This window comes from Octopus bimaculoides, chromosome 4, assembly GCF_046866305.1.
Source record: "Octopus bimaculoides isolate indiv1 chromosome 4, ASM4686630v1, whole genome shotgun sequence".
Classification (NCBI taxonomy): Eukaryota; Metazoa; Mollusca; class Cephalopoda; order Octopoda; family Octopodidae; genus Octopus; species Octopus bimaculoides.
Window position 1 is genome coordinate 56,754,899 of NC_142931.1, and position 23,750 is coordinate 56,778,648.

A 23,750-nucleotide genomic window follows, 5' to 3' on the forward strand; every position below is an offset into this window, starting at 1 on the left:
ACAGATCCTAAAATAATCTAAATGTCAATTATGGGCAATGATATGCCAAGACAGCAATCAGAGATAAATAGAGAAAATGCATTCATAACATTTCATATTCTACTGCAAGCAAAGATAATGATTAAAGAAAAAATGTTTCAGTGACTGGACTATGTTGGGGTAAGAATTTTAGTTGATCATGTTAACTCCAATATTTACTTATATTATCAATATCTATTTGCTGAGCTGCCAGGTTATAGCACACAACACAAACACATAAATATACACGTGTAAAAACACATACAAACATACATACATACATACATACATACACATATAGATACATAAGCGTATTTATACACACACAACACACTAACACATCATGCATATGTATTAAAATCTTCATCTACTTTACCATGCATGCCTGGGTCAAACATAATTCATTGAGGCTGATTTTTCTTAGCTTTTCTTGTTGACAACTCTCACTTCCTTCCAAGCAAAGTAATATTTTTCTCTAGTCTGAACAAGTTTTCATAGGAGATCGCAAATAGGTCTCCTTTCAGTTTCACTCACCAAATTCACTCACAAGGCCCTGGTTAGCTTGGGACCAGAGCAGAAGACACCTGCTCAAGTTGCCATGCAGGGTAACTGAACCCAAAACTATGTGGATGTAAAGTAAGCTTCTCCAACCACACTACCAGGTCTGTGTTTGATATATGATTTTGACGTGTGTGTGTGTGTGTGTGTACATATAATGGGCTTCTGCACAGGCACCATCCACTTAAGAGGCATTTGTCAATTCAAGGCTAACACATTGTAGAATTGAGCCTGTAACATTGTTGTTGTGAAGCAAAACAATTAATGACATAGCTATACCTGATGCTGATCTAGAATTATATTAAGGTGTTCTATGTGAAACGCAATCATCTACTCTTGGAGCAAATATATACTCCTGAATATATACACCAGACTTTGAACATAAAAGTGTTGCAACACAGTAGTTAATGATTCAACAAGTAATGAATAAAAGCAAACTGTCATCTGTCTTCCTGACATTTATTGTTTTTACAATGAAATAGGAATTTGTAAAGTTTATAGGTATTGTAATTGGTAAATTAAAACCGGAACAGAAACTTGATTCACCTCTATTGTATTTCCCTTCTCATGTTTCTTTGATAAAGATTTTTTACCTTTTTAGCAGATTGTACTTTGTAAATAAGGCAAAGATAATCACTTAGATGTTTTGATCAGGTATTTATACTTTGCTAATTAGCTGAAGACAGTCACTTAAATATTTTGACAAAGATTATGTACTCTATAAAAAGGTGAAGATAGTCACTTATCTACTGTGATTCAGTAAATCATCATCATCATCATCATCATCATCATCGTCGTTTAACGTCCGCTTTCCATGCTAGCATGGGTTGGACGATTTGACTGAGGACTGGTGAAACCGGATGGCAACACCAGGCTCCAATCCAATTTGGCAGAGTTTCTACAGCTGGATGCTCTTCCTAACGCCAACCACTCAGAGAGTGTAGTGGGTGCTTTTACGTGTCACCCGCACGAAAACGGCCACGCTCGAAATGGTGTCTTTTGTGTGCCACCCGCACAAGAGCCAGTCCAGGGGCACTGGCAACGATCTCGCTCGAAAACCCTACAAAGGCCAGTCAGGCGGTATATATATATATATATATATGTCTGTACGTATCGTCGTCGTCGTTTAACGTCCGCTTTCCATGCTAGCATGGGTTGGACGATTTGACTGAGGACTGGTGAAACCAGATGGCTACACCAGCTCCAATCTGATTTGGCAGTGTTTCTACAGCTGGATGAGCTGGATGCCCTTCCTGGCACCAACCACTCAGAGAGTGTAGTGGGTGCTTTTACGTGTCACCCGCACGAAGGCCAGTCAGGCGGTACTGGCAACGGCCACGCTCATCACGCTCGAGAAACCTCATGTGTCACCCGCACAAGAGCCAGCCCAGGGGCACCAGCAACAATCCCGCTCGAAAATCCCACAACAATCCCACACAAGAGCCAGTTCAGGGGCACCGACAACGATCTCGCTCAAAGAAATTTCATGTGTCACCAGCACAAGAGCCAGTCCAGGGCAGGGGCACTGGCAATGATCTCGCTCGAAAAACCTCATGTGTCACCCGCACAAGAGCCAGCCCAGGGGCACCGGCAACGATCCCGCTCGAAAGATTTCATGTGTCGCCCGCACATGAGCCAGTCCAGGGGCACTGGCAACGATCTCGCAAGAAAGATATCATGTGTCGCCCGCACATGAGCCAGTTCAGGGGCATTGGCAAACGATCCCGCTCGAAACATTTCATGTGTCACCGGCACAAGAGCCAGTCCAGGGGCACTGGCAACGATCTCGCTCAAAAGATATCATGTGTCGCCCGCACATTAGCCAGTCCAGGGGCACTGGCAACGATCCCGCTCGAAAGATTTCACGTGTCACCCACACATGAGCCAGTCCAGGGGCACCGGCAACGATCTTGCTCGAAAAAAACCTCATGTGTCACCCGCACAAGAGCCGGCCCAGGGGCACCGGCAACGATCTCGCTCGAAAGATTTCATGTGTCACCCATACATGAGCCAGTCCAGGGGTACTGGCATCGATCCCGCTCGAAAGATTTCATGTGTCGCCCACACATGAGCCAGTCCAGGGGCACTGGCAACGATCCCGCTCGAAAGATTTCATGTGTCGCCCACACATGAGCCAGTCCAGGGGCACTGGCAAACGATCCCGCTCGAAAGATTTCATGTGTTGCCTGCACATGGGCCAGTCCTGGAGCACTGACAACGATCTCGCTCGAAAATCCCATGACGGCCCCGCACAAAGCCAGTTCAGGGGCACGGCAACAATCTATTTCTATTTCACTTGCCTCAACAGGTCTTCGCAAGTGGGGTTTAGTGTCCAATTTTAATTTAACTCGATTTCGATTTCACTTGCCTCAACAGGTCTTCACAAGTGGAATTTAGTGTCCAATGAAGGAAGGAAGGTACGCATAAGTGGGCTGGCTGGGCCTTAGATTTAGATCTCACTTGGCTTGCCAGGTCTTCTCGCGCACAGTATATTTCCAAAGGTCTCGGTGAGGCCCAATGTTCGAAGGTCATGCCTTACCACCTCATCCCAGGTCTTCCTGGGCCTACCTCTTCCACAGATTCCCTCAACTGTTAAGGTGTGGCACTTATTCACAGCTATCCTCATCCATTCTTAAATAGATAAATAAATAAATAGAACACGCAAAGGGGGAGGCGCTTCGAAAAAGGAAAGGTTACACGTGGAAAAACCCATAAAACCACGGGAGCCTGGTCAGAAAAAATAAGAAAGGGGTATAGAGCCCTTTCTCCTTTTACATTACCTTTTTTTTTTCTTTTTTTTCTACAGGTGTATTCTCAGAATTGGTCCGTTTATACTGGCCATTCTTCCAACAGTCACTCATCGTAATAATAATAATAATAATCATAATAATAGTAATCGTTTCTACTATAGGCACAGGCCTTGAAATTTTGAAGGAGGGGGCTAATTAAATTACATCTACTGCAAAAGGATGATAGGCAAAGTTGACCCCGACAGAATTTGAAATTAGCATTTTCACCCAGCATGCTAATGAATCTACCAGCACACCACCTTAATAATAATTTTATCAAAACTGGAACGTTCACCTTAGGAGAAAATAAAATCAGATCCTAAAGAGCAGGGGAAAAAAATGTCTTCTCAATTAGAAGTGATGTGAGGATAAAAAACAAAAACAGCACAGCAAAACAAATACGAGAAATTCCAGCCATCCTTTAAATACAATCTCCAAAACATAACATTACAAGGCTCAGCATATTTACAAACATGATTCATTCTATAAAGTCAATATATCAAACATAGGAACACACTTCTTTCACGACTTCACTGGTATGAAAATGATTTTCAGCAATTCAGAAACAATTTCAAAACCAATAACAACTTAGATTTCTCGTATGCTGATCACCATGATGGTGATGATGGTGATGGTGGTGGTGATGATGGTGGTGGTAGTGGTGGTGATGATGATGATGATGATGATGATGACGACGATGACGATGACGACGACGACGATGACGATGACGATGATGATGATGATGGTGGTGGTGGTGGTGGTGGTGATGATGATCATCATCATCATCGTTTAACGTCCGCTTTCCATGCTAGCATGGGTTGGACGATTTGACTGAAGACTGGTGAAACCGGATGGCAACACCAGGCTCCAGTCTGATTTGGCAGAGTTTCTACAGCTGGATGCCCTTCCTAACGCCAACCACTCAGAGAGTGATGATGATTATTATTATTATTATTATTATTATTATTATTATTATTATCATCATTATTATCATCATTATTATTATCATTATTATTATTATTATTATTATTATTATTATTATTATTATTATTGTTGTTGTTGTTCAGTAGTTTTATTTTTATAACGTGCTTTCACTTCACTACCGAGCGCAGCTCTGTGTGCCTTGGGTATGTGCTGTGGTTTGCTGTGGTGCTCTTATGTTTACTGTATTGAAAGTGTTTTGCGTAGAATGTGTGCAGTACCCAGTAGTGCAATTTTCTGTATGTTATATATATTTGTAAGTCCTGGCGTTTTTGTTATGTATTTGTCTGAATATTCTTTTATTATACCTAAGGCACCTACTATGATAGGAATTGTTTATGTTTTTAGACTCCACATTCGAGTTATCTCTATTTCCAGGTCTTTGTATTTTGAAAGTTTTTCTATTTCTTTTCGAGAAACGTTGTCATCTGCTGGTATTGATACATCAATTAGAAAGCATTTTTTTTCTTCATGATCTTTGACAACTATATCTGGTCTATTTGCCTTAATTTCTCTATCTGTGTGTACTGGCATATCCCAGAGTATGGTTGCTTTCTCGTTTTCTATGACCTTTTCTGGCGTGTGTTTATACCATCTTTTTTCTGTTGTTATTCCATAGTGTTGGCATAGCTTCCAGTGTATATAGGTCCCAGCTCTGTCGTGTCTGTGAATATATTCCTTCTTAGCCAGGACTGGGCAGCCAGAGATAATATGATTTATTGTTTCTTGTCCATCTCCACATATTCTACAGTTACTTGTTATATTTCTTTTCATTATGTGTTTTTGGTAATTTCTGGTGGGGAGGCTCTGGTCTTGTGCAGCAATTAAAAATCCTTCAGTCTCTGCTTTGAGTCCTGAGCTTCTCAGCCATTGCTGGGATTTTTCTCTGTCTATTTCTTTCGCATTTAGTTTAGCCCAGTATTTACCATGTAGGGGCTTTTCTTGCCATCGTTTTATCATGGTCCGTTGCTGTTCTAGTTTTAGTTTGGATTTCATTTGTTTTATAGCTTTTGTTTCTTCTTCTTCTTCTTCTTCTTTTTCTTCTTCTTCTTCTTCTTCTTCTTCGTATTTGTTAGGTAGATTGATTTCTCGTTTGTATTTGTCAGCTTCCTTAAATACTGAAAACAGTTTTTTGTTTTGCTCGTGTTTTGTGGCTATTTGTATTAGTTTTCCTTGCTTCTGGAGTAGGTATTTTTGCAGTCCTATGGTGGTTATTTTATAATAGGTTTCTAGCTGTATAAGACCCCTGTATATTATTATTATTATTATTATTATTATTATTATTATTATTATTATTACTACTACTACTACTACTACTACTACTACTACAGTGGCAACAACAATAACAACAATTTAGTTTTTCTTTTCAGTTCTCTTTTAATGGATATTTCATATGTAATATGGAAACTGTAGGATCCAAATGGTTTTGAGTTTAAAGTAGAACTTACACAAACAGTTATGTTCCATGGATAGTATAAAATAACAAAAGAAACTAAAACAAATATAGAATAGAGAAATTGTTTAAGTGTTGAAATAGACTTTTCTGATACTAACTTCCTTTAGAATGACTCTGGGTCAAGGATAAAAACAACATATTTTAAAAGGTTCAGATTTAAATTTAAACATTCCAATTTTATGAAAGAAAATTTGATTATGTCCAAACATAAGAAAAATAATAGCTCAAACTTTGAGCTATTTCCAATATTGCACAAAAATCACAAAGAAAAAACAGTGTATTTTGTTAGAAATGGTTAGTAAAATGGCTGTCTCTGGTACTTGAAAGTGTGGTGTAAACCAAATTCTAAAATTTCTCCTCCATTTCAAAGACAATTTTACTCCTGGTAAATATATTTACAAAGCTTTTGCGGAATATTTTGTTACAAAATCCATACACCATGGGATTTAAGGATGAATTCAGTATCCAAGTACGAAGTAAAACTACTTTCAAAATCTGCAATAAGTTAGAATCTTTGCAGTATGGATATACGATCACGAAAACCAGGTGCGGTGTAAAATTCACAAAAAACAAAATAGAGATTGTGACAAGTACAATGTTTATGAGATTGATTCGCTCTTGTTGAGAAGATTCTCCTTTACTTTGCTTTTTCTTCAAATGCTGATTAATAGTCTTCCGAACAAATGAATAAAGTACAGTCGTGCTGAGGATGAAAATACAATGAACAATTAATGCCATGACAGCACATGACCAAAGAAAAGATCCTCTTAAGACATTCACACATTTCATAAACATTTTGTTTTCATGAAAAATGGGAACACCTTCCGTGTAGAGAACAGGTGGCAGTACCAATACAACTGATAATACAATGATGAAAATAATAAGAGAATTGCGTAGTTTTGGAGTAATTTGTTTACTAAGTGGACGACATATTTTTGTGAACCTTTCAATGGCAATGGTAAAAAGAATAAAGGACGAAATAGTAGAACAGATGAAGACAACAAACTTGTAAAATCTGCACAAATAATCTGATTGAATTGCAGGGTAAAGTTCAGCCATTTCCAGAGGCATTCCAAAGATACATCCAATGAGATCAATGACAGCTAGTACAAGGATGAATGTTTCTACATTGCTTTTCTGGGATTGGCGTACATAAATATATACCACAAACATGTTACCTATGAGTCCTACAATTAGGAATAAAGGTATGATACTAAAAACAACTAATCTTGAAAGCAAAACAGGATCAGACAAATGGGTTGCATTCATGTTGAAACAAGTGTGTAGTTTCTAGTTTAGTAAGAATTATGTAAATATGTTGATAGTTGATATGCATATATGATGTGTGTTCATTTATATATATAAATATGTATGCAACAATTTCACAGAATGTACTTGTAGGTAAGCAACATGATTATTGTCTTAACATTATTTGTAATCCAAACTTGTATACTGGAGTTGTTTTAGTTAAGTCCTTACACAAATACAACTACTATGTGAAGTAAACATCCAGAGTGAATGATGAAAGTCAAATGCAATAGGTTGTGTGGTATTCCAATTATATACATTTACAGATTAGTATACATCCTGTTTTGTTTAGTTTGTGATTTAATTTAAGATGACAGCATCACAATATTGGACAAACTTAGAAAATTTACACAGGAAGGATGATTCAAACACTTACATTTTCCTAATTTGTTATTATCAATTTTGGTACTTCATTGTTCAGTAGAAGTGGTGTCTCTGATTGCACAATGGACTTCAAAGTCTACCTTATTAGCCAGCTGTGACTCTTGACGATGGAGTTGGAGTGTCGTGAAAAGCAAACAACATTCAGGGAGATATATACAGCACTATGTAGCCATATGAGGGGCAAGTGACTTGCTTTAGATATCTTACTGTATGGTCTATAGATTACCTTTTAACAGATGAATAACAAAACACGCAACAGTTGTGCTGATGAGACTTGCTTGATGAACTTAGGACAAGCATGTACCAAATCTCAAAAGAGAATAGGAGAATCTCACCACTGAGTGAGCTTAGGAGCAGCAGAGCTGCTCAGAACCCACACAAGGGAAACCACATTAAAATGGTCAGTACATAGCTGAGCTCTGCAGATTTGAAATCAGAATTTAATAACAGACAAAATAGCACCAGGAATTCTGTCAGGTACACCAACAATTCTGCCAGCTCACTACTATAATAATAATAACAATAATAATAATAACAACAAAAGCAGTCAGAGAGCACAAACCTCTGCCAAGGCAACACCAACGCCCTCTCAACAATTAGCCGGACATGATTTTTAAAATGAGAATATCTGAAATAAACTTGACTGCTCTCACAAATGAGAATACTATGTGAAGGTGGGTGTGTGGGCAATGTTTGTAATGCTGTGTGTGTGTTGTCTGCAGTGCGAACAGGGACAGTTTTGTCTATGAAGGCCTTTTTTAGTCTATCCACTGATATAGTGTCTTTCCAACCATTAAGGTCTATAGTGAAAAATTCATCTGTGTGAAAGAAAACGGACAAGATCTGCACAGGGTACTGTTAACAGAAGTAAAGCTTCCTTCAAAGCAGAGCTAGAAATGTAAATGTCAAGTAGGTAAGAGGTTGTAAACGGGAGTGATATATTCAAAATTGGTAAAACTAAAAATTCTCAAGGAGAAATCAAATTTATTATTGTTACTGAATATGTTAGTGTTATTTAATTTCTGAACAGCTTTGCTGCCATTTGTTTATGTAGTTTGGTTTCTTTATCCATCATCCATCAGTTTCTACTATGTTAGAGATGCGAATAAAATTAATAATAGAGAAACAAAAAGAAAATTTTGGGAACTGCAATGTCACCATAACTTACATGGAAACCGTGAGCATGCTTTCAAGGGAGATAATCAGAGAAGGACTTGAAAGTGAATGTAAGATCATAATACATCATGTAGAGAAAAGATAACAAATAATCCAGAATCCTTGTCTGGTACCGGATCGATCCCAAAATCTAATCAGCTCATGCCAGTCATGTAGCCAAACATCCCTGACAGTTTCATCTGAATCCATCCAGCGGTTGTTAGGATATCTTGTCCATGGACAAGCAACAAACATGACTGAAAACAATACCTCTGCCTTCGCTAAGGCAGAGGTAATAATCGTTTCTTCATTGGCCACAAGGGGCCAAACACAAAACAAATAAGGACATTAGAAATCTGGTCACATGTGGGGTTTAACACAACAATCAAGTAAATGATAAAATGATGACAATTAACAATAGAAGTAAACAATAAAATTCACCAAAAGCAGAGAGTTCCTCACAGGGACAACCAAGGAACCTCACACATTCTGGTTATCCCATCTGCCAGACGCACCTCAGTCGACGCGTCTCTCCTCTTTACATCCTCTGGTTTATGAATGAAAGTTCAGAGTAGGCCCATTTACACAGGCCATCCTTGCCACACGCACCCACCTTTCAACAAATTTACTGGGGAGCGGGGGACAGAACTTCCTTCTCTACTCTCACTTTTCTTTTCAAGTGGAACTTGAAATGGTCAATGAAGGCTTGGCCAAAGAGGAAAGTAACCGTCTTCAGACCTTTCAATCTCATCCACCACACTAATTCCTTCGCCATAGCCACCAGACTGAGGAAAACTGCCTTTCCTTCCTGGCCAAAAGAAAGCGGGGTGATCTTCATGATGGACTTAGCTGATAACCAGATCCATCCTACACATGATAACAGCTGATCCACAAAGCTCCACAAATCAGTAATACACGGACACTGGATGAGAGCATGCAGGACGGTTTTGTTCCCCTGCCTACACCTCGGACAGGTGTGTCTGACAGTAATTCTGTGTCTGTAGAGCTTGTCTCAAATCAGCAGAGCTCCCCAATAGCACTGTCAGGCTACGGATTTCTGAAAGTCTTCCAGAAAAAACCAGTTAATTGATCCCTCCTGATACCCTGAGTTTCCCTGAGGACATTGTCGCTCCTGCCCACCACTAATCCCCTATAGAACTCCATGGTAGTACTTTCACAAACCACGTTGCTTGACTGGCAGAAAGCTGTGAGTTCTTGCCAAAACTCCAGGTGCCAAGCTACCTTTCTTGGTCTATGCTTGATACATGACTGTAGCTCTGTGAATGAGATGAGATGCAGAAAATCCTGCTTGACAAACAGTGATCACACCTGTTCACCATAAAGAAAGTGCTGGAGATGCTGTAGCCTCAGCACATGTCAGCACATCATTAGCTATGGCATGCCCAGTCCTCCACTCAGTGGCTGTTGACAGTAGATGGACCATCTGACGAGTAGAACACGACTCTTCCACAGAAAGCAAAAGAGCAAGCGTTCCAGCTTGGTCATCCATGAAGCAGGGCAAGGGATGACAGTCAGGTGGTAGAAGATGACGGAAGTAATGTGCACATTCGCCACATCTGCCCGAGTTTTCAGGGAGAGGTACCTCTCTGCCCATTTGTGGGAGAGAGTGTGCATACTTGACGTACTGAGCAAGTGATGCTGAACGATTTCGAAAGACCACTCAAGTGATGCCACTATACATCGCAGTGATCCAGCCTCTGAAAATGGGACTGAAGCTGGCCTACATCGAGAACAGCCTCCAAGTATAGATGGTCGACCCTGTCAAAAGCTTTTGATTGATCCAAATTGATCGGAGCCCCACCCATACCAGGGTCCTTCCCTACTCTCTCTATGATGTAGCACATGAAGTGGAGGTTGTCAGGAATAGATCTGTTTGGAATAGCGCATGCCTGTGCGTTACCGACCAACTGACGACAAGCGGTAACCTCTTGCCTAACACCTTTGCCAAAATTTTGTAATCTGTATTTAGCAGAGTTATAGCCCTAAAATTATCTAATTGATCCCCTTTATTTGAGTCCTTTCTCAGCAGCACCACCACATCATCTCCTGTTCTGTTGCCAGTTATGAGAGACATCTGCTAAGAGACCACTGAACAAGCTTGGCATATGAAGACCATCAAACCCTGAAGACTTCTCTCTTGTGCAGGCCTTCATCATGTCCCGTATGTCTTTGGCTGTTATCGAAATTCTGCAGAACTCTGCATCCCTGGCTGAAAGGCATGGCATGCCACTGAATATAGTCCTCAGATACTTTGACTAGATATACCTGTTTGTTCATTTTATATTTACTAGTAGGACCAGTGGAAATTCCATGTAATGGAAAAAATTAAGAGGACGTATTTAAGAAAAAAAGGATGATTTGCATTTTTATAGCTTTCATGGTTTAGTTTTCTTTTAAATATACTTCACATTTGTCTACATTCATTTCCTCACATCTCCACCATTGTCTATTTTCTCTTTTTATTAGATCTTCTCACTGTTCCTCTCTGGTCTGTGATCTATATCTGTGCATCCTTTCTTAAGCAGCTTGCAACCGTGTTTCTTGTGAATCTAGAGTTTAAGCTAAATTAACCCTTATAAACGAATACCAGTTTTTTAAGTGACCGGGCAATAAATAATTGCACTTATGCACATGCGATGGTTACTATAAAAAACATTAATTCAATAAAAAACATATTTTTCAATATCAACACATCGCCACCACCACTACCACTGCTATCTGCCCCTCTCTCTCTTTCTCTCTCTCTCTCTCAATATAACTGCCTCCCCTGTTCATCTCTCTCTATCTATGTTTCCCTTTAGCTAACTCTTTAACTACGTAATAAGTATTACTTCCCCACCCATCCACACTTCATTAACACTTCTCTCTCCCTCTTTTTCTCTCGTTCTTTGCCTCTACCTTCAGCTGACCACTTGACCATTTGCCCTAAGTGTATTAATATTAATAACCTTTCTCTAATTCTTCTTTTCTTCTTTCTTCACTCCTCCATCCCTCTCTCTCTCTCTCACTCCACCTCCACCTCTCTAACTAACTAATGTATAACAGGCAAACAAACAAGCAAACTATTGTATAGATTTTCCTATGCTAGCATGGGCTTAACAAATACATATTTCCGAGGTGTTATTTTTACAGTCAGAAGTCCTTCGTACCACAAGCCCTTACCTGTTTTCCAAATAATAGAGTTTCCATTCACTAGTTTTCAAAAGTACAGAATGTAAACATTCCCAAAGAGACATTCATACACATAAACATATGCATGGACAGGCACACACACACATACACACACACACAACGAGTAAAAATGAGTTTTGTACATTTTTTTGCCTGTCAAATTCACTCATAAGCATTGGTTAGCCTAGGACTGAACCCAAAACCACTTGGCTGCAAAGTAAACTTCTTAAACACACCGTTTCTCTGTAAATAACAGGAAAATAGTCACAGTTGTTTTGATGAGGTATTTCGACTTTATAAATAAAATGGTGACAATTAGTTTAAACCAGTAAGTTTATTATAAAGTACATTGATACTAGAAAGCCCCTCAGTGTATTTGAACTCAGAACAGGACATTACTAATCTAGTCACAGCAATGTATCTGGTCTCAGTTTTGTTTTTTGTGCCCCAAACTACTATTTGCTTGGCTAACACCACCCTATTTTTTTCGATCCCACAATTATTGAACCTAACAAAAATGAAAAGTAGAGAATCCATACTAAAATGTAGAGCAATAATTATCTCACAAACAACCATAAAAATGTTTTTTCACATGAGTTTCTTCTCATTTATATCAAAGTATGGATTGTTCCATTCTTGATAAGCTATTCTTATATGTGAGGTAGTAGAAGGGGGAGCACAGCATACTGGATTTCCAATCCTTTGCTGTGTTCATAAAAGAGTAATAGAAATTTAATTATGCAGTTATTATTTATTGTAGTTTAAATTAATCATTCACATATTTCAGCGAAGGTTGTACAATTGTTGAATCATGAGTGTTTTTGCTTGAAAATAAAATTGAGATACCTGAATATTTTTAACTTATTGATTCTAATCTACTTGGTAGGTAAGAGCTGACGGCATAAAATTAAGTTGTCAATTCAAGTCACAACTTTTATTGCTAAAGGTGATTTGTCTTTTACTTTGTAACACATTTTGCCAGCTGTCCTCACCATTACTACGATAAGACTGTAATCTTCAGGCTTATAAAATATATGGACAGTATTAGGTGGCAGAATACACTCAAGTAAATTGAATGTCTTGCTGAAATAACATCGATTGTTACTGATGCAATGAAAGCATGAATTGTGAGAAAAAGATATTTTGTTGGCTAATTTTTTTCGTATCTTCTCTCTTTATAACTGCAGCTTCAATAGAGGAAGTGCTTGGAGAAGCATTTACCCTTAATGATGCATTTGACATAAACTTCAAGCCTCGGAATTTTAAGGTTGACTGGATCGACGGTAAGTTACTTTATGGTTTTCACTTCTTTTTATTTTAATTTGTTTACCCTAAATTACACATATAAATTAAGGTGTGTGGATTATTTAGTAAAGGTCGTACATATATATAATATAAGTATATATATGTGTGTGTTCGTGTGTCTGTATTTTTATGTACATTTGAACCATTTGACTAATGTTGCAGTGTATTGATAATCTTCAATACGATAAATAACTTATTCTAGTTGCTTCAGCCAAGCCTGCTAAGAAACTTCGTACTGATTCTAACAAAAGCTTCTAAAGGTTCACTACTTTGAGGATTTGGGGAATAGGTAGCTAAATTGGACATAGCTTAGGAATGATAGTCCAGTCATAACCTATAATTGAAATTTGTTTCATTAAAATCTGTGAGGTTAAAATAGAAGAATAAGGTGAAAAATTGACTTTGAATCAAAATAGTTGTTATTTTAAAAGAAAAGTATGGATTGATTGGGTTTAAAAGAACATTCTCATTGAGAAGAATCTCTTGGTGAAAACTTCATTAAAAAATATTAGCTACAGAAGAAAATCATATGACCTTAAGTAGCAGAAAAAATGTGATTAATTTAACAATTTAAAATATTTTTATCATTTTAAGATATTTAGCATTATAAAAGACAACTGATGTTATGTATTGTCTAGCTTACTGGTACAGAATGCTTAATTGGAGTCTGAAAGCTATTGGGTTAGATTCTCTGTAGGGGCCTGCTATCCACTGTTTTATTTTGTTTTCTTAGAGTATTTGACCAATCTAATCTGTTTACACTCTGTTCTGCATTCAAGATTTTCTTTACTTTTTGTAAAATACCAGTTGACTTGGCCCTTCATATTTAGTCATAAGGTCAAATTTTAGTCACTTGCAAGGTCTTTTAGGCTTTATCACTAATTCAGCTCTCAACCACATTGAATGTTATATCTTTATCATTCTGCATTCAAGATTTACTTCAGATGAAGGACTTTTATGAGGTGAAAACCTTGTCAAAAAATATTTGCTACAAAAAATGTTGTGTTGCTTTAAGTGGCAAAAATGTGATAATTTTCAGAAACCAAAATATTTTTGTCTTTTTAAGAGAAATGTAATATTGAACTTAAATAAAAGAGTTCATCAAGACAAATATTTTGTAGAGAAACCCCATCTAAAAATATTAAGCATAAAAATGGTAATGATTTTATGTGATTTCATATTAATTTTTATTATTTTGTTTATGTATTAAAATATGTACATATTAAAAACATATTAAAATAAAATTTTAACTAAGAAAAAAACTAATTATTAATTAGTTAATTAGAATATAGCATTATTTCATAATAAAAATAGTTTAGAAATATATTCATTTGTAACAGATATGCTGCTATTAAACATTTGTTATTTTTAGGTGCAAGCAAAATAATTGAACAAAATCTGTATTTTAAAAAATATTTACAACAGTCTCGGTTTTTTTTTTTTTTTTCCAATTATAAAGGTAAATATAGTTATTCTAATAATAGAAGCATTGCCTGGAAAAAAGTGGACTAGAATGAAAAATGCAGGTACAGAATCCTAGAATATTCATAAGTATTGAACCTGGAAAAGTACAAAACAAGCAGCAATTAAACCTGGTAAAATCCAGGACAAGAAGTAAAATTTAAAATTTTGCTGCTGAAGTTAGAAATTGTTAAATAAATTTCTGAAATTGTGTATCAAATAGTGTATGCACTGTTTGATTGTTTTCTTTTCTTTTTATTGCAATTTTTTTAATTTAAGTTAATATTTTTGATTTAAAAATTCTTTATATGAAGCTAAGATATATCTATCTTTTAGTATTATATTATTTTTAAAATTTTATTTTCTTAACAAAACTATGTATCCAAAAATTTTAAATCACAGGTACTATGTTTTAAAATTAAACTCATGTAGAATACATGTAATTCAAAAGAATAAAAAATAGTAAAAAAGATTTTTTTTATGAAACAAAAGAATTAAATTCTTTAAAGTTTGCATTATCAGTTAAAGTATTTTCTATTTACAGTTAGAAAAATATTTTTAAAAAATGAAAGCTAATGGACAAATTGAGTGCAAAATGTAGAAATGACTCTATAACCTTTTTTAAAAACCTTAGGGGTTATAATTGTCTATTTTGCCTAAATTGCTATTATTTGATTTGTTACGGTCATGGCCAAAAGTTTGGAAGATTTTTTTTTTAATTAAAATTGCTGTGCCTAAGTTCAATTCGATTCAAATATATACGATATAGAGATATACTTACCTAATAACTGATCCAATGGTTTAATGTATAAAAGAAAAAATTTTCAGACCTATGCCAAAGTTTTGGCCAAGTAATAATGTATTGCAAATTTAATATAACTTTGGGCATTTTGTATAAAAATTTAAATTTTCAGACCTGTATTCCAAACTTTTGGCTGCAACTATAAATATAGAAATTTGTAATTTCAAATTTTTAAAGTGTAAATTTGCTGATAGTTAATCTTTTCACGAAAATTGAAAATAAATAGTTTCTTGTGTATTTTAATTTAAACTTTCAAGTAAAAATTTTAAAATATAAAGAAATTTATTACTATTTTAGTTTTTGAATTCTAACTTTAGCAGCAATATTTTTAATTTTTTTCCTTCTTGTCCTGAATTTTTCCAGGTATAATTGTTGCTTGCTCAGTACTTTTCCAGGTTAAATACTTAAGAATATTCTAGGATTCTGTCCCTGCATTTTTCATTCTTGTTCAGTACGTGTCCACATTTATTAACCTTAATTTAAGGTGTGCATCTCTATCCACAAGCTGATTTACATAAAAAAACTTACAATGCAAAAAGTAATTAATCAAAGTAATCGATAAAACACAGAAAAAAATCCAGTAAAGAATTTTCTATGACTATACTCACCCAGCTCAAATAATAAGCCCCAAATCTCACCTCATCCTCATTATTATGAATTATTATTCTTCTTTTTCTTCTTCTTCTTCTCCTCACCTGCTGGCATTGACAATCATGAACTTTACAACCCGCAGTCCCTTGCACAAGATAACTAGTTATAGGGCTGGTCTTTCCATAGCCAGCTGGTAAGACCACTAACTGTAGTCTCAGTCTGTCACTAATCAAGACATTTGTTCACAAATCATTGTAAGCTTATGGAACTCTCTACTACTTTTGAAATAAATGAAGAAATATTTTGTGTTATAAACATTATGACACCTTATAACCCTCTCTATAAAAACACTGGATTACTATTGCTAAATTGGTATCTTAAATCTTTGCTTCCATTTCTTAAATTGGTTCACTGTGTACCAAATTGGTACATTATCATCATCACCAACAGCAGCAGTATTTTATGTCCACCCTCCATGCTGGAATAGGCTGAGCAATCCAACAAGATCCAATAGGATCCAACAGACATGAGAACCACATCTTGCTTCAGCATTTCAGTTTTGACATGATTTCGACAGTTAGATGGCATTCTTAACACCAATCACTTTAAACTATTCTAAATGCATTTTTCATGGTGCCAGCATTATAGCAATTATTTTACTTTGGCAAGATTTAAGAGTTTGTGTGAACTTGTGCTATCTCTGCTCAATTCACCAGCAACTTTACAGAGTGTACTAAGTGCTTTTTTCATGACACCAGTACTAGCATAAGATTAAAGAGCCCTCCCCACACATGAAAATGGAGAATATGAGAGAGTGTGTCTGCTTTTAGACAGAGAGTTCAAAGAAGTTAAAATAAGATAGGAGGAGTAGACGTGCATATATATATATATATATATATATATATATATATATATATGTATAGAAAATGATTCAAATAAACAAATAAAACTGTTTGGGCCAATATACAAAACATACATAGGCACAGACATGGCTGTTTGGTAAGGAGCTTGCTTCTCAACCACATAGTTCTGGATTCACTCTCACTACATGACACCTTGGGCAAGTGTCTTCTACTATAACCTCGGGCCAACTAAAGCCTTATCAGTGAATTTGGCAGATGGAAACTGAAAGAAGCCCATCATATATATACATATGTGTGTGTCTTTGTGTTGTGTTTGTCCTCCCATCACCACTTGACAACCAGTTTTATGTCTCCATAACTTAGTGGTTCAGCAAAGGAGACTGATAGAATAGGTACTTGGCTGAAAAAAATAATAATAATTCCTGGGTCGATTTGTTCGACTAAAAAAAAAAACATTTAAGGCAATGCTCCAGCATGACTGAAACAAGTAAAAGAATAAAAGAATACATATATACATGTAAATTGAGAGAAAACAAAGTCTGAAAATATTCAGATGATGAGTATTCATGTATAAATATATAGATATTTACAAATTAACTGAGTAGTTATACAGAGTACAAAGACACAGAAAATTAAGGGGAAATTATATGGTGTTGATAGAACATGTATATCATTAGAAATATGTTCGCAAAAGAGGTAATGGTGCCAAGTGAGGAATTTCTGTTGATTAATTAAACTTTTGTGTATTTATATATATATTTCAGGTGAAGATGCATTTCTTTACAGAAATGATGATGGTGCTCTATTTGAATACGACTGCCTTACGAAAAATTCTACATTTATTATGGATAATACCACATTTGTAAGTATATTTATTTATCTCCTTTGTGTAACATAAAGATTCTACATTGTAATAATTTCATTTTTCTTATTGGTCCTCCTATTGGCTAAAGAGCTTGTAACTTGCTACTAGTGTATTGGTAAGTACTGAGGAGTTTAGATTAAGAGTGAAAATGGTCTGGAGTTGTCTCCTGAACATATACTTTTACTATTTTGGCTCATTGGTCTGTGACACGAGTGTAGTCAATTATACCAAGTCCAGTACTTTGTCTAGTACTTTATCAATCCCCAAAAGAGGAAAGGAAAACTTAACCAGGGCAGAATGTGAAATCAAACTGTAAAGAGATATATTCAAATAGCACAAGATATTTTGATTGATGCTTTACCAATACTGAGAAACAATTCTAGAGAAATAAAAATGTAAGTTACTGACTAATAGCAGTTTTTCTTACCAAATATTTATTTCTAGTTACTATTAGCTAATACTGACTTCATTACTCTATCAATTTAATTTGTAGTTGGGAAAGTGATGGATTCTAAAAGGTTGACTTGCTCTTTCTTTTTTATCTTCAAGTCAAGAGGGAAGGCAGTGCTTATGACCCATTACAGGGTTTCTGAGACTGGTGAGTGAGGAATGAGGAGGGTATCCTCAAACTAGAAATTTGGCCCAAATGCCTGCAACACCCAAAGTGTCAGATAGTGTGTTTAAAGTGGGCAATGGATTAAGTCAACCACTACAGTAGGCCATAGTGAGATTTGAACACAGAATGCAAAGAGCCAGAACAAATTCGGCAATGCAGCAATCCAATGTTTCTATAGTCATCCACTGCTTTGGATTGTTACTATTTCATTTACCTTGAAAGTATGAAAAAACAGACCTTAGCAAGATTTGAATTCAGAGTGCAGAAAGTCAGAACAAATACCTCAAAATATTCAGTCTGATGCTATAATGACTCTGCCAACTTGCCCTCAAAATATGACTTGAATATTGAATATGAAGTCTTTCGTAATAATTTTATAATCCAATTGATTACGTGTCTCACCAACATCTTCACTACATTCCTTTCTATAATGAGAGCCCTTTATAGAAGTAATCACCAGCCAAACTATGACTATGACTCCCACTTGTATATTATTTCACTTCATTTTCATTGCTTACTCCATTAGGAAAGGCATTATTTCTACTTTATGTGAAGTTAACAAAACTAATTCCCAGTTGTTGCATACAAAATGTGGAGAATATCCAAACTGAAAATACAGACATACATTTGGGATTGACTCTATTGCAACTATATGACTACAACAGATTGTACAAGAACTAGTAAGCTTAGCAAAGACAAAAGTATTAGGATAAACTTAGCTAATACTAACCTCAAAATAGACTTAACAAAGACTCAAGTTTTTGTAAGGAAAAAAGACAGAACCCTGCTACCATTAAGAAAATGGCTATGCTTGATATGCAGAAAAGGAGTTGGTAGAAATTTCAGAGTGAACCCCTATGTAAATTATGGACACACAAAAGGTGTAGTGAGATCACAAACAAGTCAACAAAGAAAGTAGATTTTGTATGCACAGGTGCATTAAAATGGTTTAGTATCTAGAATACAGGTTTATTCCTTCAAATACTCGAAATGATCATTAGAAGTAGTTGATAACATTAGTTAGGTAACCTAATTTTTTGTGGCAGTAGAAGTATAGTAGCCAGAGTAAGAATTAGATGAGGAAAGTTAAGTGAACTGTAACTTCTGCTGCTAGGTAACAAAAATTTTCTATTTCGGATTAAAGGGCAAATTATATGATGTATTGTGTACAAAACATGATGCTACATGATAGAAAGACATGGACCTTAAATGCAGAAGATTCACAATGATTAGAAAGAAATGAAATGAGAATACTCTGCTGCATGTGTAATATTAGCATATATGAACAATAGAGCATAAATGAGCTGAGAAAAGTTAGATTTAAGTAGAATTAGATACAGTGTGCAAAAGAGAAGATTGTACTGATGTGAGCATGTGATGTATATTGAGGATATATGGAGAAGTGCATTGTGTTTGAAGTAAACGAGACTTGAAGCCCTAGAAAAACATATGACAGTCAGGAAACTGAACCTCATGTTGGAAATGACAAACAGCTGTGATGAGTGGTGATACATAGTGCTAGAGAAGACCAGCCCACCAGTCAAGTATGGCAAAATGGTTATTATTAAAATGGTAAAGGTTAGAATGCATGACATCATTGGATCACTCACTTATAATGTTCTTGTTAAGTCTTCATCTGCTACCTCCTCCATAACCCTCTCTCTTATTCACCACTAGCATGATGAGGAATGATATCTAATTTAATTAGTCCATATTTAATCTCCTATCATCCTGTTATCACTCTGTCTCTCTTCTCCTATCACACTTCTCTCATTCTACCTCTCTTTCTCTTTATCACCTCTCCCCAACCACCATCCCTTATCACTCTACCTCTCTTTCACCATCTCCCCTCTCAGTTTCTGCCGCTTTTAGACATCTTTCACTTTACATCACCAATTTGTATTGCTATCTATCACTCACTTGCTCTTATGACTGCCCAGCTGTATAGCTATCTCATCATCAAAGTGCTCATACTGTTTTTCAATTCAGTCCCCATAAAATCAATCAACATCTAACTGTCACTGTCCCTCTACTCCCTCCACTACTATCTTATCTCTCCCATCACTGTGTTTCACACACAACCTCTTACTCTCTCTCTTTTTTACCCTTATAGACATCATACTCTCTCCATCTATACAGACCCTTGGTCATATTTGCCTTTAAAGAATGGGGGCAGCCTAGGATAGAGAGAACTATTTAGTCTCATAGAATATAAGGCAATCTCTCTCTCTCTCTCTCTCTCTCTCTCTCTCTCTCTCTCTCTCTCTCTCTCTCTCTCTCTCTCTCTCCCCACCACCTTTCTCAAGCTGGAGCCACAACATAATGTACCCAGTTTTCTCTGTAAAGTGACTGGCCAATGAAAGGAGACAATGTAGGGTGGAGAGAACAAGACTAAAGTACTGATGCCTTGATAAAAAGCACCCAATTCAGTGATTAATGTTAGGATTGGCATCCAATCATAGAAGCCATATTAAAAATGGAATGTATAACCATGACGTGGTTCACTGACTCCTCTATGTAGGCAGGTCTCCACTTGCTCCATGATGGTGATGTATTGAGTATTTTGAATGTTTCATAAGCCTATCATCAAATGTACTACGTGGATGTGTGTATATGAAAAGAAGAGTAATAGGCCTGGCAATATATTTTCTCTAAGAGCCTATATTACCACACACTGACAGAAATTTTATTTATCTCCCATTGAGTCCTGTACAAAAGCATTTTAACAATCATACAGAGCAGCCAAAGAAGCTATACGCTCACTACTGTCATACTTCACTACACATATCCAACAACTGCATAAGAAGGGTATGCAATATAGTTGCAATCCACTCTAAAGTATGACACATTTGAGAAACTAAACTTATGGGTTATCTCAAAACATTTGATTTGCTATATCAGAATTTGTGTGCCATTGGTCTAATATTCCACTTATAATTCAAATTAACAACAGCAATTGGCTCTATGGCCCAGACTTGGGGTTTAATTTTTTTATCAAAATGACAGAAGTACTATTTCATTCACAACCTCAGAGAAATTTACTGCTTTTATGCTAGGTTACTGGTTAAGTTTATCCTGGTTGCACCTAATAGTATTCAGAATCCTGATAATCATCAGGTGTCTATCTCAAAACTTAATCCTCTAAAGTATATTTGTTGCCTTTAAATCATATATAAGTTCATTCTTGACTCAATAATGCCAGCCAAATGTTAAGTTAGTGTTAATATATTTAATGTGCTTTTTAAAAACCATTCTATTCTGTACAGCACATCATTCCAGACATATTTGTAATATTCTGTTGTTGCCTTTGGATTGTTTATGAGTTAAATCCTGGTTGCACCACAATAACAGGTCAACCTATAGTACTGGTGGAGCAGCCTCCAACATTTTTGATGGAAATCAGTTCAACATCAAAGTTTCCATAGTTAAGAACACATAATATTTTAATTTCATAAGAACAGGTATATTTTGTTCTTAACCAAAATGCTTATAGTCAGCATCAAAAACCTAATAAAAATATCGATGCAGAGAGAAAAAGATAATACCAGTTCAGTGACTAATCATTTTGGTTAGTACCAGAGACAACTCTGGACATATTTTGGTCTGCACCATATTAGCATTACTACTTCTTGCTTGTCTGAAAACTTACTTCCTTAAAGTATTTGTTTATGTTTGTCTCATAGTTTAAACTGCATAAGTGTAAATTCATGTTGTAACCAAAAATCTCAGGGTCTTAGCTTATGTATCAAAAATTTAGTCCAAACTAGATGAAAGTAGATAACTAAGGAATTTTTGGAACTAAGTACAGAGACATAGCTTGTTCTTTTCAGTTCAAAGACCTATCTAATTCAGTTCTTTTATTAAATATTTTGAAGAATATGGGCAGCTCCCCTATCATTTCTCAGGACATTCTAGATAAGGATAAATTGATGAAGCTAGAGAGGTTTATTTTCAGTTTTAATTCTTGGAGAGCAGCAGTTGAAAGGAAAGTAGGCAATAGAAAAATTTTAAATTGGTACTCTGTTGGTTACAATGATGAGTGTTCCAGTTGATCTGATCAACATAACAGCCTGATCATGAAATTAAAGTGCAAGTGGCTAAGCACTCCACAGATACTAGTAACCTTAACATAGTTCTCAGGGAGATTCAGCATAACACAGAATGTGACAAGACAGGCCCTTTGAAATACAGGTACAACTAATTTTAACCAGCTGGGTGAACTGGAGCAATGTAAAATAAAGTGTTTTACTCAAGAATACAGTACACTGCCAAGTACCAAACTCACAAGCCAAATACACTAACTTCTTCACATAAAGTGTAGTTGATAAGATATTGCTAAGTAATGTAAGTGAAAGTTCACCAATCAAGTGAACATGTGTATGATATATTTACCCACCTAATTTACAATAAATTTTACAATAAATTTTTAATTAGATTTTGGACATATGATTCCAAAGAACAGCTCTGTTTCAAATATTGGATACCACCTCACCTTGTGACTTATTAACATAACTAATTTTTATATTTAATTATATTAACTACTACTAGTCTACTTGAAATTTTATGACTGTAGTCTTTCATTTAATTGTTTACATTTATAAAATATAAAAAGAAAACTAAAGTAAATCAAAATATCATCTGGTTTATATTTTCTTTCCTCAGCGACAGTATGATACCAATGTGTACTCAGTATCTGCAGATAGGAAATATGTTTTGCTGACATATAATATCATGCAGGTAAGTTAATTTGATTTTAATCTGTGATAATGATTTGCTTCAAACTTTAACCAAATCTATGTTCTCTGTTATATCAGTGCAAAGATTATCTTTCTTGCAAATTAATGGGTATCAAAACAACTCAAAACAAGATTAGAGATAGCAGTGTGTATTGTTGACTAAAGATGGAACTGCTGTTGCTTCAGTGACCCAGTAACTAGATCATAAGTTCAGCATTTTAGAAGTGGCATGCAGTGCATTTTAATAAAACTTCAGTGGGTACAATTTCTGAGAAATTTTCAGTTAAAAAAACTATGTTTTCATAAAGCAAAAAGAAAAAAAGAAACAAAAGAAAATGGTGATGACAGGGATATGAAATGGAAGAAATTTTAAAAACTTCTAAAACTGAAAATGAGATTTTAGCTAGAATGACAATTCAATAAATCAAGACTGAAAATTCAGATTTGATTTGATGAATTAAAAATTCATTGAATTTCAATGCAAGTTCAAAATTAAATTTTTGTTTCTACCATCATTGATTTTCATCAGTTTGAAATTTAGAACTGGAAAAAGAAGGTAAACAAAGCCACTCGAAAGCCAAAACAGAAACTAAGTTAAATCAAAATCCCTATGTATCAAAATTTTAAAATATAACATATATGTAGAGTTGGAAAGGAATGTCATTTTGAA

At 35.6% G+C, this 23,750-nt stretch overlaps 2 protein-coding genes across 5 annotated transcripts in view; one reads left to right on the forward strand and one right to left on the reverse strand.

The window, feature by feature from the left end:
- The window catches only part of LOC106877900 (dipeptidyl peptidase 4), a 615,183-nt gene that overhangs the window by 486,669 nt on the left and 104,764 nt on the right, over positions 1–23,750 (forward strand). For all 4 annotated transcript variants that reach the window (XM_014926948.3, XM_014926949.3, XM_014926951.3 and 1 more), the window contains exons 3-5: positions 13,029–13,124; positions 17,628–17,725; positions 23,007–23,081. In XM_014926948.3, coding sequence (XP_014782434.1) covers positions 13,029–13,124; positions 17,628–17,725; positions 23,007–23,081 — 269 coding nt within the window. The remainder of the gene's footprint in view (positions 1–13,028; positions 13,125–17,627; positions 17,726–23,006; positions 23,082–23,750) is intronic.
- Positions 6,016–7,175, reverse strand: LOC128248158 (type-1 angiotensin II receptor B-like). Its single transcript, XM_052968960.2, has one exon. It carries the CDS (start codon positions 7,069–7,071, stop codon positions 6,148–6,150), a length of 924 nt encoding a protein of 307 aa, XP_052824920.2. The 5' UTR covers positions 7,072–7,175; the 3' UTR covers positions 6,016–6,147.